Source organism: Lepidochelys kempii, chromosome 17 (assembly GCF_965140265.1).
Source record: "Lepidochelys kempii isolate rLepKem1 chromosome 17, rLepKem1.hap2, whole genome shotgun sequence".
In the NCBI taxonomy this organism is placed as follows: Eukaryota; Metazoa; Chordata; order Testudines; family Cheloniidae; genus Lepidochelys; species Lepidochelys kempii.
In genome coordinates, this window is record NC_133272.1 from 12,140,322 (window position 1) to 12,155,061 (window position 14,740).

The 14,740-nt window shown below is 42.5% G+C and overlaps 1 protein-coding gene across 7 annotated transcripts in view; it reads right to left on the bottom strand.

Annotated features, from left to right (window-relative positions):
* Positions 1-4,756: 4,756 nt before the first annotated feature.
* The window catches only part of KIAA0753 (KIAA0753 ortholog), a 36,052-nt gene continuing 26,068 nt past the window's right edge, over positions 4,757-14,740 (bottom strand). For all 7 annotated transcript variants that reach the window (XM_073315772.1, XM_073315774.1, XM_073315769.1 and 4 more), the window contains 3 exons: positions 13,032-13,152; positions 12,618-12,845; positions 4,757-5,389 (listed from right to left, as the gene is read on the bottom strand). In XM_073315772.1, the coding sequence (XP_073171873.1) occupies positions 5,272-5,389; positions 12,618-12,845; positions 13,032-13,152 (467 nt within the window). In that variant the 3' untranslated portion in view covers positions 4,757-5,271. The remainder of the gene's footprint in view (positions 5,390-12,617; positions 12,846-13,031; positions 13,153-14,740) is intronic.

Below are 14,740 nucleotides of genomic sequence, written 5' to 3' on the forward strand. Positions count from 1 at the left end.
CAGACCCGCAGTTAGTCCCTTGAAGGTCTGGACCTGTGTTAGCCAAAACGCAACGGGGCAGCTGAGAGGGAGGAGGGGAGATACAAGTGCAGTTACCCTGAAACTGTGACATATATATAGCAGAACTTGCCCTTTCAAATTTAATGTTTTAAAACTTTTAGAGTCAACTCTTGCCCAGGAGTTCCAGCTAAATAAGACAGATAAACATGGGCCAGCCTTCCTGATGGCTGGTGGCTCCTTATTACAGTGCTGCCATAGTGCAGAAGAGCCCCACTCCTGAATCAGGGTCCTATTGTGCTAGGCACTGTACAAAGACAAAAAGCCCCAGCCCCAAAGAGTTTAGAATGTAAGATAACAGATGGATACAGACAAACAGGGGAGCACAAGGAAACAATGAGATCCTCTGATCTCAGCCCCCCCACACTTGCTTCTTTAGCCCCATACTCTCACAACAGATCATTATTTTAGAATGTAAGTGGAATCTAGTCCTCAGGACTGGTTGCAGGGAGGAAGGCTGGTTTTGTGGGAGGAACATTTATGTAACTATTCAGTAACTACTTCAAGGAAAGCAATCAAAAGGAGCAAAAGAAAGAGAAGTGGGCTGTCCAAAAAGGCATGATCCTGGAGTAATACAGTGACAGATCAATGAATCCAATCTTGCTCCCACAGCCATCAAGGCAATGCCCTTATTGACTTTAATGGAAACAGAACTGGACCCAGCATCTGTGGGAAGCACGGGCAGAACACACACAGTTGCGACCTCACTCCCAGAAGCCCACTGATTTAATTTCTACAGATAAATATTTACAGAGTGAATTGTATTTATTTTCACAAGGGGTGGAGGAGCCACTTAGAGAACACAAATGAGTAGTAACATCTTTGGGGGCCTCTTTCCAGGTTTCTCAGGAGTAGCCCCTTTGCTCACTTCAAGCCATATGACGGCTAGCAAACTCCCCCTCTCGCCCCTCTGCCTAGGGCTGCCCCCTGTCCAGGTTTTCCCAGGATTGTCCCTTCTTTTGAGATAACTGTCCCAGGCAATCTCTAAGAGGGCTCAGGACACACTGCAAGCTGTCCAGTTTTATGGACTCGGGATCATCCTGGACATCTTGGGTTTGTTTTGTACCTCAGAGATGGCAAACCTACTGCCATACCGCCCCTCTCTCCCTTCAAGTTGCTCCTCTGATGTTCCCATTTCTCTGACAGGGCCTGTAAATCTGAGTCCTCCCTCAACCACATAGTAACTAAACAACAAATATGTGTCAAGGGGCAGCCCACTGGTGAGGGAACCCCCTACCACTCAGGCGTGACGAAGCAGCGTTTCTACCTCTGGGTTGCTCCTGCTGGATGTCCAGGAGTCCCCTTCCTCTTCTGACGATGTAGGCCTCCAGGCAGGTCACGCACCGTGGTTCCTCTGCTTCAGGGTATCAAACTCCTACATCCAAAATGGATAAATCAACCACCACAGTCGCACTGACGTGGGGCCCTCCTTCCTGGCCCTCTCCCGGGGATCCCTGCGACACAGACCACTCAGTCAATACTAGCGCAGATATTTCCCGCTCTGACTGACTCCCCACCCCAGTGCTGTTCCAGTCTCTTAGTCCCTTATTTCAGGCTCCTCACGGCACGTCTCAGCTCCGTGCTGGCTCATTTTCAGGCTCTGTTCCAGGTTTTCCTCCTGTCACCTCAGGTTGTGTAGGCTTCCCAGCCTCCCACAGGCTTCCCACTAAGCCCAGAGCTTCAGCCACCTACCACCTGGGCCTCTCTGCTTCAGTGCTGGCCTTGGGACTCCCTCGCCTTCAGGCCTCTCTCTTCTGGGGCTGGCCTCGGGACTCCCTCGCCTTCAGGCCTCTCTCTTCTGGGGCTGGCCTCGGGACTCCCTCACCTTCAGGCCTCTCTGCTTTGGGGCTGGCCTTGGGACTCCCTCGCCTTCAGGCCTCTCTCTTCTGGGGCTGGCCGTGGGACTCCCTCGCCTTCAGGCCTCTCTCTTCTGGAGCTGGCCTCGGGACTCCCTCGCCTTCAGGCCTCTCTCTTCTGGGGCTGGCCTCGGGACTCCCTCGCCTTCAGGCCTCTCTGCTTCGGGGCTGGTGCTCTCACTCTTTCGTAGCCCTGAGGGTTTCCTTGGTACAGGCCTGCCCTCACACACACCCCCCTCAGGTGTACCACAGCAATCCCAATTAAGACCACACACTCGCCCCTCTCATTGCCAGGTGTCACCCAGCTGTTCTAATTAAGACCCTCCTCCTTTCATTAACCCTTTCCTGAGTCCTGTTCCTTCTACCTAAATTCCCTGGCGGGGGAGGCCTGTGCTGAGATATTTATTTTTTAAATAGCACTGTTCTCACATATCCTTAATGCCACTGCTCTGCCACTTGCTTTTGCCTGCATTCTGTCTCTAGCCCTGCCCCTGCTGACTTACGTACATGCTTAGCTTTAAAGGTAGCGTGTATAGTCCCCTGGACAACAATAGGGCTACTCACCAGGTACAAAGTGAAGCACATGCATAAGTCTTTGCAGAACTGGGAACCATTTAGGACCCACTTACATCAATGGGATTTCCTCATGCAGAGTGGCTACAGGTTGAGGGGCTTAGATTAAGTGTTTCTCAGCAGAGGCCTCGAGTCTATACCATGTTTAGCACGCACGGTACTATATTAATAAAAATCATATGGAGAGTAACATCCCTCAGTTCTTGTATGAGGAAAGGCAGGAGGATGCTACCTTTCAAGGCCTTACTCCTGTGTGGGTCCCAGGTTGAAGGCAGCACTCTTAATCCAGGATCAGAGCTCAATGAAGCATCATCGAATTAAAGATGCAGTTAGTGGCACAAAGCCTAGTGGGAATTTGTGCAGTGAGAAAATGAAGCTACGTTTAGACAGACTGCATCAAGTTAGTAAGGGCCAAATCGTGGCCCAGCCATAATGATGGCACAAGCTACTCTCTCAAATCCTTCTGCTGGCAACCCACCTCACAGATAGCAGTGTGAGAGGAGAAGCAGCGTCCATGTGCAGGTGGCTTGGCCCCACATCCCCAAGGCACCTAGATGTTACGACAGATATAGACCTAGCACTACTTGACTCCTTCTCTGGAACAAGGGGAGACTGGTCTTGGAGGCACAATCTCCTGACCAAGCTGCTCTAGAGGTAGTGTAATAATGCTGTTCCTATATGTGGTATAAGGCCATAAGGGGATGATTCAGCCCTCTATTAGCATCTCTTTTTCTGACTGTAAAGATTAGGATGGCAGAAATGAAGAGCATTTTCTTAGCAGGGAATGCAAACAGGTCTTATTGATTATTTATAATAAACATGGGATTTAGATCCAAATTATTCTAAATTTAAAAAAATCCTCAAAAATCAATATAGTTTATTTGAAAACAATTCAAATATTTGAAAATACTGTTGTACATATACATTGCTGTTTTAATGAACCCAGAATTTTTTAAAATAAATCTCTCTATACATTTTGAAAAAGGTACTAGTTTGATGTATTTTGTTTTAAATTAAAAAACCACACGGAATCCACCAAATAAAGTGTACATTGATATAAATAAATGTTATCAAAACAAATCAGAAAACACAAATTACAAACTTTAATAAAAACAATTTGGGGGTTGGGTTTTTGTTTGATTTATTTTTACAAAAATTGTTTTGACTTACAGAAAATAAAAACTTTGATATACTGAAAATGATGCTATAATGGGTTAAACATTATTGCACAAAAGGAATTTGTCACAGTAAATAACGTATAAAAAGAAATGTGAATGCTAATTTAAGGAATGGACCCATGTTTTGGCCCATAAGTTTTATCATATACCATTTTTTCTTGTTTGTCCTCCGGACATATATTAGCAAAACTCAACCTAGGACACTGATTATTTGAAACTAACAAATGAGGCCAATATAAAAGAACCAGGGATGTCGGTTATTCTATTTATTTTTATTGTGCAATAAGACAATTCTGTGCAATACTGTCTCAACACAAATCAATAAAATCAATGACATTTCACAAGTCTCCCATTCCATCCCAAACCTGCTACTGAGTCTAGAGTATTCATGTACATATCATACACACCATACCCCCAAAAAACTAAGAACATCTCTGAAAAGTAAGAAAGATGTTAGAATGCCCTAGATGGTTTGATGTCACAATTTTGGGGCTGAATCCTGCATTCCTTGTTCACCCATAAGTCTTATGGACTTTAATGGGCATTTTAAGTGAGTAAAGAATGCAGGATTAGGTCTTTAAATGGAGCTGGTGCTAGAAGAATGGTATTGTTTTAGGCTAGTATTGAAAAAAAAAAAGGGGGGGGGGAAGGGGGGAGAAAACCTGTGCCAGTAACTTTTTTCTAAAAAAGAAAAAAAAAAAGTCTTGTTTGTCTGGACTGTTAAATCGTAATGCAGATACGCATAGTGCTGTAAAACATTCAGAAAACTATGTTACAGCCATAAGGGGATTGCAATAGTACAATAGAGCAAGCCACTTCTAGCTATTGTTCAAAATACTCACTTAATGCTGTGACATAAGGATCACCCCTCTGGATTACTGCATCTAGTCCAAAACACAGCTAACAAGACTGTGAAGAATGTTAATGCAGTTGGTCAGACAAAATAAACAGTATCTTTCTTGTGTGATACTGGAAACACTGAAGGCAAATCAAACAGCGTTTACTCTTTTGCATCAGCATTTTCAATTTGAGTTTCAGACGCATATGAAATAATACTTTGTATTCCAGCGCACCTTTCAGAGGAGCTCAAAGTGCATTCTGAACAATAATTTATTGATTAAGCCCCACAACACCCCAGTGAGGTAAGTAAGAAGCATTACAAAGGAGGAAAGTAAGGCACAGAGTGGTTAAGTGACTTGCCCAAATCATTAACAGATCTGGGGATGGAATCCAGAACTCTCAACTCCCAGTGCTTTGCTCGTACCACTAAATCACACACAAAAGAGTGAAACACTAATCACAGATATAGAGAAGGATTGATAATGGCTCTGCACACATATGTAAACTTTACTGTTAAGTGTTTACTTCTGTTATAGTCAAACACTTTTTCAGCACCTTTATTACACTGAAATCTGAAAAGGAAAGCATCTGTATTATGGTTTTTAAAAACCACAAGATGAATCCCTTCCGAATTTCATCCACACATTGAGCAGTTTCTTCCATGTGTTCAGTAAGAACAAAGATACTGAAGAAAACCTAAGCACCCAATATGCTCGGTAGGCTGGGATTTGACATTCCATTAGCTGATGGCACAGATTTAAAAGTGTTTACTCTGTGGGCTGCAAGAACTCAGAAGTGAACACGGCTTCTGCATAATCCTCACATACATCCTGCAGTTCTGCTGCCACATCACATAAGGCTTCTTCGGTCAGTTCTTCTGCAAGGCTAAAGGAGAGAAAAGCAAGTTTAAAAGCCAAGGATAGAATCCTGGGGTTTGTACAAACAAACCCAAATATGCACCAATCATTTCATCCATTTATATCAAAGCTCTGATCTCAAGAGAAATGTTTGTATTTCTTTTCACATTATTATATATATTTACTATGGGGAAAACTCTTGTACTACAGAACCATCCTGTTTATGCCTAAGTTTTGTGGAGCATCTGAAATTTTTGCATCTATCAGCTTTCTGATAAGAGTGGTGAATATATGGTGGCCACGGAGGATTGGGGAATGTGACCAACCTTCTGTTAACTGGTATATTTTTTTCCTTTTTAAAAATGTTAGATGCAAACAGGCTAGTGAAGGAGAAACAGAGCTCAAGAACAGGTTTGCAGAGTTGGAAAATGAAGAAGGGGCTCAGCAGGCAGTCACTGAAGGTGGAAGGGCAAGGAAGAAAAGAGCAGCTAGTCCTATAGGAAAAGGGGAAGAGTCAATGGAGACTACACCAAATATGAGCCCCAGGAGGATACAGGATGAGTTGAACAGGATTACAAAGGAGAATAGGAATGGAAAGAACTTGCAGGGAACTGGGGATAGACTGGAGAATAGCACCGTCACCAGGAAAAGGCAGGTCTCTGTGATCGGGGACTCTTTACTGAGAATAGACAGGCCTGTAACCAGAGCTGATCCAGAGCATAGAAGGGTATGCTGTCTTCCAGGTGCTAAGATACGGGATGTAGACCTGAGGTTGAAAAGGATCCTAAAGGGAGCAGGAAAGAATCCCCTAATTATCCTTCATGTGGGAACAAATGATACGGCTAGATTCTCGCTGGAAAGTATTAAGGGAGACTATGCCAGGCTGGGGAAGACGCTTAAGGAAATCGAGGCTCAGGTAATCTTTAGTGGGATTCTGCCTGTTGCTAGAGAAGGGCAACAAAGGTGTGACAAGATTATGACTATCAACAGATGGCTCAGGCAGTGGTGCTATAAGGAGGGCTTTGGGATGTATGTCCACTGGGAGGCATTCATGGACAGAGGACAGTTCTCTCGGGATGGACTTCATCTGAGTAGCGAAGGAAATCGACTTCTAGGATGGAGGCTGGCACAACTGATTAAGAGAGCTTTAAACTAGGTGTTTGGGGGAGATGTCCAGGTAATCTCCACGCCGGATTTTAGCATTGAGAGGGAAGAAAACTAAGTAAGAAAGGATACAGCAATGAGTAGGAAAATGTATATAAGGAGGAAGGGCAGTGTGGACACCAGTCTAATAGGTCATACTGGCTGTAGAATGACCGTGCCTAATCGGGTACAGAATGCGAGCGAGGCCAAACAGCAAAAATGAAGATGTTTGTACCCCAGTGCGCGGAGCCTGGGTAACAAAATGGAGGAACTAGAGCTACTGGTGCAGGAAGTGAAACCAGCTATTCTAGGGAGAACGGAAACAGGGTGGAATAGTCGTCACGGCTGGAGTACGGGTATTCAAGGGTCTGTGCTGTTTAGGAAAGACCGAAATAAAGGTCAAGGTGGTGGAGTAGCGCTGTCTATCAATGATGAGGTAGAATGTAAAGAAATAAGAAGCGATGGAATGGATCAGACAGAGTCCGTCTGGGCAAAAATTACACTGGGGAAGAAAACTATTAGAGCCTCCCCTGGGATAGTGCTTGGGGTGTGCTATAGACCGCCGGGATCTAATTTGGGTATGGATAGAGCCCTTTTTAATGTTTTTAATAAAGTAAATACTAATGGAAACTGTGTGATCGTGAGACTTTAACTCCCCAGATATAGACTGGAGGACGAGTGCTAGTAATAATAATAGGGCTCAGATTTTCCTAGATGCGTTAGCTGATGGAGTCCTTCATCAAGTAGTTGCTGAACCGACTAGAGGGGATGCCATTTTAGATTTGGTTTTGGTGAGTAGTGAGGACCTTATAGAAGAAATAGTTGTAGGGGATAATCTTGGTTCAAGTGATCATGAGCTAATTCAGTTCAAACTGAACGGAAGGATTAACAAAAATAAATCTGCAACTAGGGTTTTTGATTTCAAAAGGGCTGACTTTCAAAAATTAAGGAAATTAGTTAGGGAAGTGGATTGGACTGAAGAATTTATGGATCTAAAGGTAGAGGAGGCCTGGGATTACTTTAAATCAAAGCTACAGAAGCTATCGGAAGCCTGCATCCCAAGAAAGGGGAAAAAATTCATAGGCAGGAGTTGTAGACCAAACTGGATGAGCAAGCATCTCAGAGAGGTAATTAAGAAAAAGCAGAAAGCATACAGGGAGTAGAAGATGGGAAGGATCAGCAACGAAAGCTACCTTATTGAGGTCAGAACATGTAGGGATAAAATGAGACAGGCTAAAAGTCAAGTAGAGTTGGACCTTGCAAAGGGAATTAAAACAAATAGTAAAAGGTTCTATAGCCATATAAATAAGAAGAAAACAAAGAAAGAAGAAGTGGGACCGCTAAACACTGAGGATGGAGTGGAGGTCAAGGATAATCTAGGCATGGCTCAATATCTAAACAAATACTTTGCCTCAGTCTTTAATAAGGCTAAAGAGGATCTTAGGGATAATGGTAGCATGACAAATGGGAATGAGGATATGGAGGTAGATATTACCATATCTGAGGTAGAAGCAAAACTCAAACAGCTTAATGGGACTAAATCGGGGGGCCCAGATAATCTTCATCCAAGAATATTAAAGGAATTGGCACCCGAAATTGCAAGTCCCTTAGCAAGAATTTTTAATGAATCTGTAAAGTCAGGGGTTGTACTGTATGATTGGAGAATTGCTAACATAGTTCCTATTTTTAAGAAAGGGAAAAAAAGTGATCTGGGTAACTATGGGCCTGTTAGTTTGACATCTGTAGCATGCAGAGTCTTGGAAAAAATTTTGAAGGAGAAAGTAAAAGGACATTCAAGTCAATGGGAAATGGAACAAAATACAACCTGGTTTTACAAAAGGTAGATCGTGCCAAACCAACCTGATCTCCTTCTTTGAGAAAGTAACAGATTTTTTAGACAAAGGAAATGCAGTCTAAAAGATCTAATTTACCTAGATTTCAGTAAGATGTTTGATACCATGCCACATGGGGAATTATATTAGTTAAATTGGAAAAAATGGGGATCAATATGAAAATTGAAAGGTGGATAAGGAATTGGTTAAAGGGGGACTACAACGGGTCCTACTGAAAGGTGAACTGTCAGGCTGGAGGGAGGTTACCAGTGGAGTTCCTCAAGGATCAGTTTTGGGACCAATCTTATTTAATCTTTTTATCACTGACCTCGGCACAAAAAGTGGGAGCGTGCTAATAAAGTTTGCAGATGATACAAAGCTGGGAGGTATTGCCAATTTAGAGAAGGACCGGGACATCATACAGGAGGATCTGGATGACCTTGTAAACTGGAGTAATAGTAATAGGATGAAATTTAATAGTGAGAAGCGTAAGGTCATGCATTTAGGGATTAATAACAAGAATTTTAGTTATAAGCTGGGGACGCATCAATTAGAAGTAACGGAGGAGGAGAAGGACCTTGGAATATTGGTTGATCATAGGATGACTATGAGCTGCCAATGTGGCATGGCTGTGAAAAAAGCTAATGTGGTCTTGGGATGCATCAGGAGAGGTATTTCCAGTAGAGATAAGGAGGTTTTAGTACCATTATACAAGACACTGGTGAGACCTCACCTGGAATACTGTGTGCAATTCTGGTCTCCCATGTTTAAGAAGGATGAATTCAAACTGGAACAGATACAGAGAAGGGCTACTAGGATGATCCGAGGAATGGAAAACTTGTCTTATGAAAGGAGACTCAAGAAGCTTGGCTTGTTTAGCCTAACTAAAAGAAGGTTTAGGGGAGATATGATTGCTCTCTATAAATATATCAGAGGGATAAATACCGGAGAGGGAGAGGAATTATTTAAGCTGAGTACCAATGTGGACACAAGAACAAATGGATATAAACTGGTCATTGGGAAGTTTAGACTTGAAATTAGACGAAGGTTTCTAACCATCAGAGGAGTGAAGTTTTGGAATAGCCTTCCAAGGGAAGCAGTGGGGGCAAAAGATCTATCTGGCTTTAAGATTTAACTCGATAAGTTTATGGAGGAGATGGTATGATGGGATAACATGGTTTTGGTAATTAATTGATCTTTAAATATTCATGCTAAATAGGCCTAATGGCCTGTGATGGGATGTTAGATGGGGTGGGATCTGAGTTACCCAAGAAAGAATTTTCTGTAGTATCTGGCTGGTGCATCTTGCCCATATGCTCAGGGTTTAGCTGATCGTCATATTTGGGGTCAGGAAGGAATTTTCCTCCAGGGCAGATTGGAAGAGACCCTGGAGGTTTTTCGCCTTCCTCCGTAGCATGGGGCACAGGTCACTTGCTGGAGGATTCTCTGCCTCTTGAAGTCTTTAAACCACGATTTGAGGACTTCAATAGCTCAGTCATAGGTGAAAGGTTTTTCGCAGGAGTGGGTGGGTGAGATTCTGTGGCCTGCGTTGTGCAGAAGGTCGGACTAGATGATCATAATGGTCCCTTCTGACCTTAGTATCTATGAATCTATAAATTCTGCTTTGTACAGAAAGATTTAACGTATTCGGGACCCAATGCAAAACCCATTGAAGTCAATGGAAAGACTCCCACTGATTTTAATGGTCATTGGATTAGGCCCTTCTGAAAGCAAGGATGTTTACAGGGAAGCAGTGGGATCAGAGGTTTTAACTCAGGGCAACAGGAGACTTCATAGTGTTTCAGCATTTGAGAAGTTGAGGTCTTTGCTGGCCTGTTAAAAATTTCTCCTTCTCAGAGTCTTATGCTTGCTGCAACAATACCAGGAAAATTAACTTTCCTGTGTCTCTAATACAGAGCAAGGCGGTTTCTTCTAAATGTTTACTGATACATGTAATGGTTGACAAGTTTTATAGGGCCCTCTGATGGTAAAACATTCACCAAACAGTGCTGTGAATTGGATTACATTTTTAGTTTGATTTCAAATCATATGTATCATATCATACATAAGAAGAGCTGCAATTCAGCTGCAAGAAGGAAGGGCTCATTTCCATTTTGTCCTTTTGGCAATCATGAAGGGGGGCCAGTGTTTGAGCTGCTGAGGTTCACACCAATGCCAATTATGAACACTGTATTGGAGTTTATATGGATAGTGCTGAAACATGCCCAGGGATGTTTTAGTGGTCTACTCTAACCTTCCTCGGGTTATAGTGACCAGTCCAAGGTCATTCAGCTCTTGCTCACATAGGCCCCACTCCAGCAAAGCACAGAAGCATATCTGAACTTTAAGCACGTGAGTGGTCCTATTAAAATCAAAGGCACTGATCCGGCAGACACCGGTGTTGATGCTTAATTTTACTACAGTAAGCCCATTGATTTCAATGGGACTAGTAGAGATAATATGAAGCATTTGCTTAAGTGTCTGTAGGATCAGGGCCATAGAGACTACACACATGCTTAGAAAGTTAATCCCATGTTTACGCGCTTTGCTGGAGTAGTACCCTAACCACAACACCAAGACTTCTTGGTAGTTAATTTCTGAATGATGCTATTCAAATACTGAAAATAAATTCTGGGGAGAAATGGCAGAACCTTTTGCTGGACATTCATTGAGCCACGCTTGGGAAATGATAACAGATAACATTGTTTACTTGCTGCACCTGTTACTTAGCAAACCAAAAATGCTTATTCAAACTTTGCTGGTGAGATGGCTATTTTTTATTTATATTGTAATCTTTCAGCCTCACCTCCCTCCTCGTTTAGCAGACTGGGAAAAAATAAACAAACATTTTTTCTTTGCTAAGGAATGAGCAGCAAATAGACATTTATTACTTTACCTCTCTTGTTTGCATTGCAGAGGACTAAGTGGTGACCCAGCTATGCCATACACTATTTATATACCTCGCTCTGTACTCTGAGAAATATTTCCTTTTTCAAATCTCCTGTTCAGTGAAATTTACAACAAGACCAGCTGCCATTTTAAAGTATTTCTGTTGTTATTCCAAAAACAGCAACATCCAGCCCCTGCTTTATGAAAATTAAAGGTTGCCAATGTGTTCTCTGCTACTTTGAATACCTTGATTGACTTTTTATTAATAAAATTTATAAAAAGCTTGTTCATTCCTTCCACCCATTATTGGCCTGGCTGTTCTTTTACAGTTAGCCGGGCAATGTTTTCTTTTTAATCAAATGGCAAAAGACAATCATGTTGTTAAATAGTCTCAGTTGAATGGATCAAGGCTCTCCAGAGCAGGTTCTCCAGCCTTACCACTGAAACTTGCATAAAGACAGAAGTGGATAAGGAAAGCAGAAGGTGTAAACTTCCACATACAGTTTTCTACAGCAATAAGAGCAGATTTTCACAAAACGATGTGGAGTGGAAACTGAGAATTCCACACCCCTCTGACTTAGACTCCTGTTGATAGTCTAAACCAAATTAGATTTCACACAGATGACAGAGCTGGCTCTGTGGTACCACTGTATGCTATAGAACAGAGATGGGCAAACTACGGCCCTCCCACCTGGCCCCTGAACTCCTGGCCCGGGAGACTAGTCCCCAGCTCCTCCCCCGCTGTTCCCCCTCCCCTGTAGCCTCAGCGCACCATGCTGCCAGTGCAGTGTATTAAACTGCTCTGTGAAGGAATGTGCTACTGGTAGCAGTTACGGAGAGCAATTTACTACACACCGGTGCAACCGTAGCGCCGCCAGCCAGCGTGGTAAGAGGGCAGGGAGCAGCGGGGGTTGGATAGAGGGCAGGGGTATGGATGGGGTCGGGGTGGACAGAGGGCGGGGAACGGGGGGAGGGGGGGTAGTCAGGAAAGAGGGGGGGTTGGATGGGGCAGTGGAGGGCCGTCAGAGAACAGGGGCGGGCTGGAGGCACAGACTCCCCTAACTGGCCCTCCGTATAATTTCCGAAACCCAATGTGGTCCTCAGGCCAAAAAAAGTTTGCCCGCCCCTGCTATAGAAAGACATGAAAAATAATTGCTCTTCCAAGATATTCTGCTATCACTCCCTTTAGTTTTCTGTGAACACTTTAAAAGGTCCACAAGCATCAAGGATCATTGAGAAACAACCCAGTAGCTACTGTCTTAAGCTTTCTGGCTTTCAATTAGGAATTTAAACCATCCATTTCTCCCATGTGTTTCTAAGAAAGAACAGACAGACAGGTCTGGAATGGACACATTTACTTCACAAAATCAAACACAACAATAGTTCGCGTACCTCTCAGCAATGTGCCATGGATTGAAGTGCCCTACTGCCTCATGAGAAATAAGTTTCAGGTGCTGCTCATATCTATTGTTATAATCAAGGATGTCCTGGAGCATGCGTTTTGGAACAGAGAGAAAAATGCAGTGCTCCTTCTGCTGAGATATACTGCGAGTCAAGGGCTGCCAAATGTCATTTCCAGTCTCCAATTTCTCTTCCACCTCCCCATCTTCTTCAATAGCACTGGAAGCACAAAACAGTCAATAAACCAGAACTTCTTGGTTTTAATGTCCTTTTCCACATGACCTAAAGCCACAAAGCCTCTTTAAATAATACTCACTCGGGCATTTACTCTTAATGGAAAACATATTATATATCCACAGTAAAAGCACATGAGCATTTTAGTTCATGACCAAATTCTCTACTCACTTTCCACTGAAAGGTCTTTCGAATACAATATCCACTTGTGACTCTTTGTGTCCTATCAATTTGGTTATTTGGAGTGGGTGAGGAGACACAGGCCTTTTCTCTGTTGATGCACTCTCTCTTTCTAGAAGGAAGAAAACAACATTAAAATGTGTTTCTTTGGGAGCCAAAATCCAACAATATAGAGAAGTCCCCACTCTAAGCATAGCTCCCTTCCAAAGTTAAGTCCTTTGGAGAAATGAAGAAAAATGTTACCAGTGATGAGCCTCTAAGCTACAAATTTAAGGGGGTACTTTCAAAAGAACCAAATGTTTCAAACGCGAGCACTTTAGAATATGTCACTTTTAGTACAACTCATTGAGTATTTCTAAAGAGGTGATAGGAAACATTACATTACTATGGCAACCAATCTATTGAGATTGTCAGTAAAAGGAAAAGGGAAATAAAACTAAAACAACTGAGCCCAGATCCTCACCTGGTGTAAAATGGCATTGCTCCCATGAAGTCAGTATGGGCCCGAGCCTCCTCCCCAGAAAATTCAAGGGCAAATCTCCCATTGTTTTCACTGGTGCACGATCAACCTCTATATGGTCAGGTGCTTAGCTGGTGTAAATTGGCATAGCTCCACAGATTTACATCAGCTGAAGACCTGGCCCTATATTGAGACTAAAGCGGGGAGAGAAATCACAGACCAAATTCCTTCCTATTGCCACTTGGCTGAGGCAAGTGGGGCTACAACAGGATCAAGGTGTGTGGGAAATAGTAGGAGAGGTTGTCTGGAAAGCTGACTTTCTTTAGCAAACAGCTTCCTGCTAACATCCCTCAGGTTCTCTCTTCATCCAGTTAAAAAGCTCTTCTGATTTGAAGAGATACAGTAAAACCTCAGAGTTACGAACTGACCAGTCAACTATACACCTCATTTGGAACTGGAAGTACACAATCAGGCAGCAGAGCAAAAAAAAGAGCAAATACAGCACAGTGCTGTGTTAAACTACTGAAAAAAATAAATGAAGGCAGCATTTTTCTTCTGCATAGTAAAGTTTCAAGGCTGTATTAAGTAAATGCTCAGTTGTAAACTTTTGAAAGAACAACCATAACGTTTTGTTTAGAATTACAAACAATATCCATTCCCAAGGTTTTCACAACTCTGAGGTTCTACTGTACAATATCAGCCTGGGCAATTATATTATTTTTCTTTACTCTCTATTACTGAAAAGTAAGGAGGAAAATATTTGTGAATTTGAATTAAAATCTTCGAGGTGATATTTTTTAAAAGCAAGATTAAGAACTCATGATAGCCGCACATTGGGCAGAATACTCTGATGTAAAGAAAACGTAGCAATTCAGGGAGTTCAGGGTCTAACCACAGATCTATGGACAAGAACTGAAAATTCGCCTTTTTCCTAAACAAATCTAACTCCATTGTTTTTATAACTTTTCCATCATTTGATTTACGTGAAAAAAGAAATGGGGCAAAAAACCTGTACATTTAATGATTAAATTTAACAGTGTTCTTTGCGTGGACAGAAAACCTACACTGGCAACCAATGCATCGTCTTGTTCACTGAGGCATGGACATGACATATACCTGACAGATCTATGGAATCTGCGCCATTTAAATTGCTTAATTTAAAATAAAATAAAGAGGGAAGAAAAGAGCCAATATGATAATAAATATTCATTTGTTCTTTCCTAGGGAAAACTCATTAGAT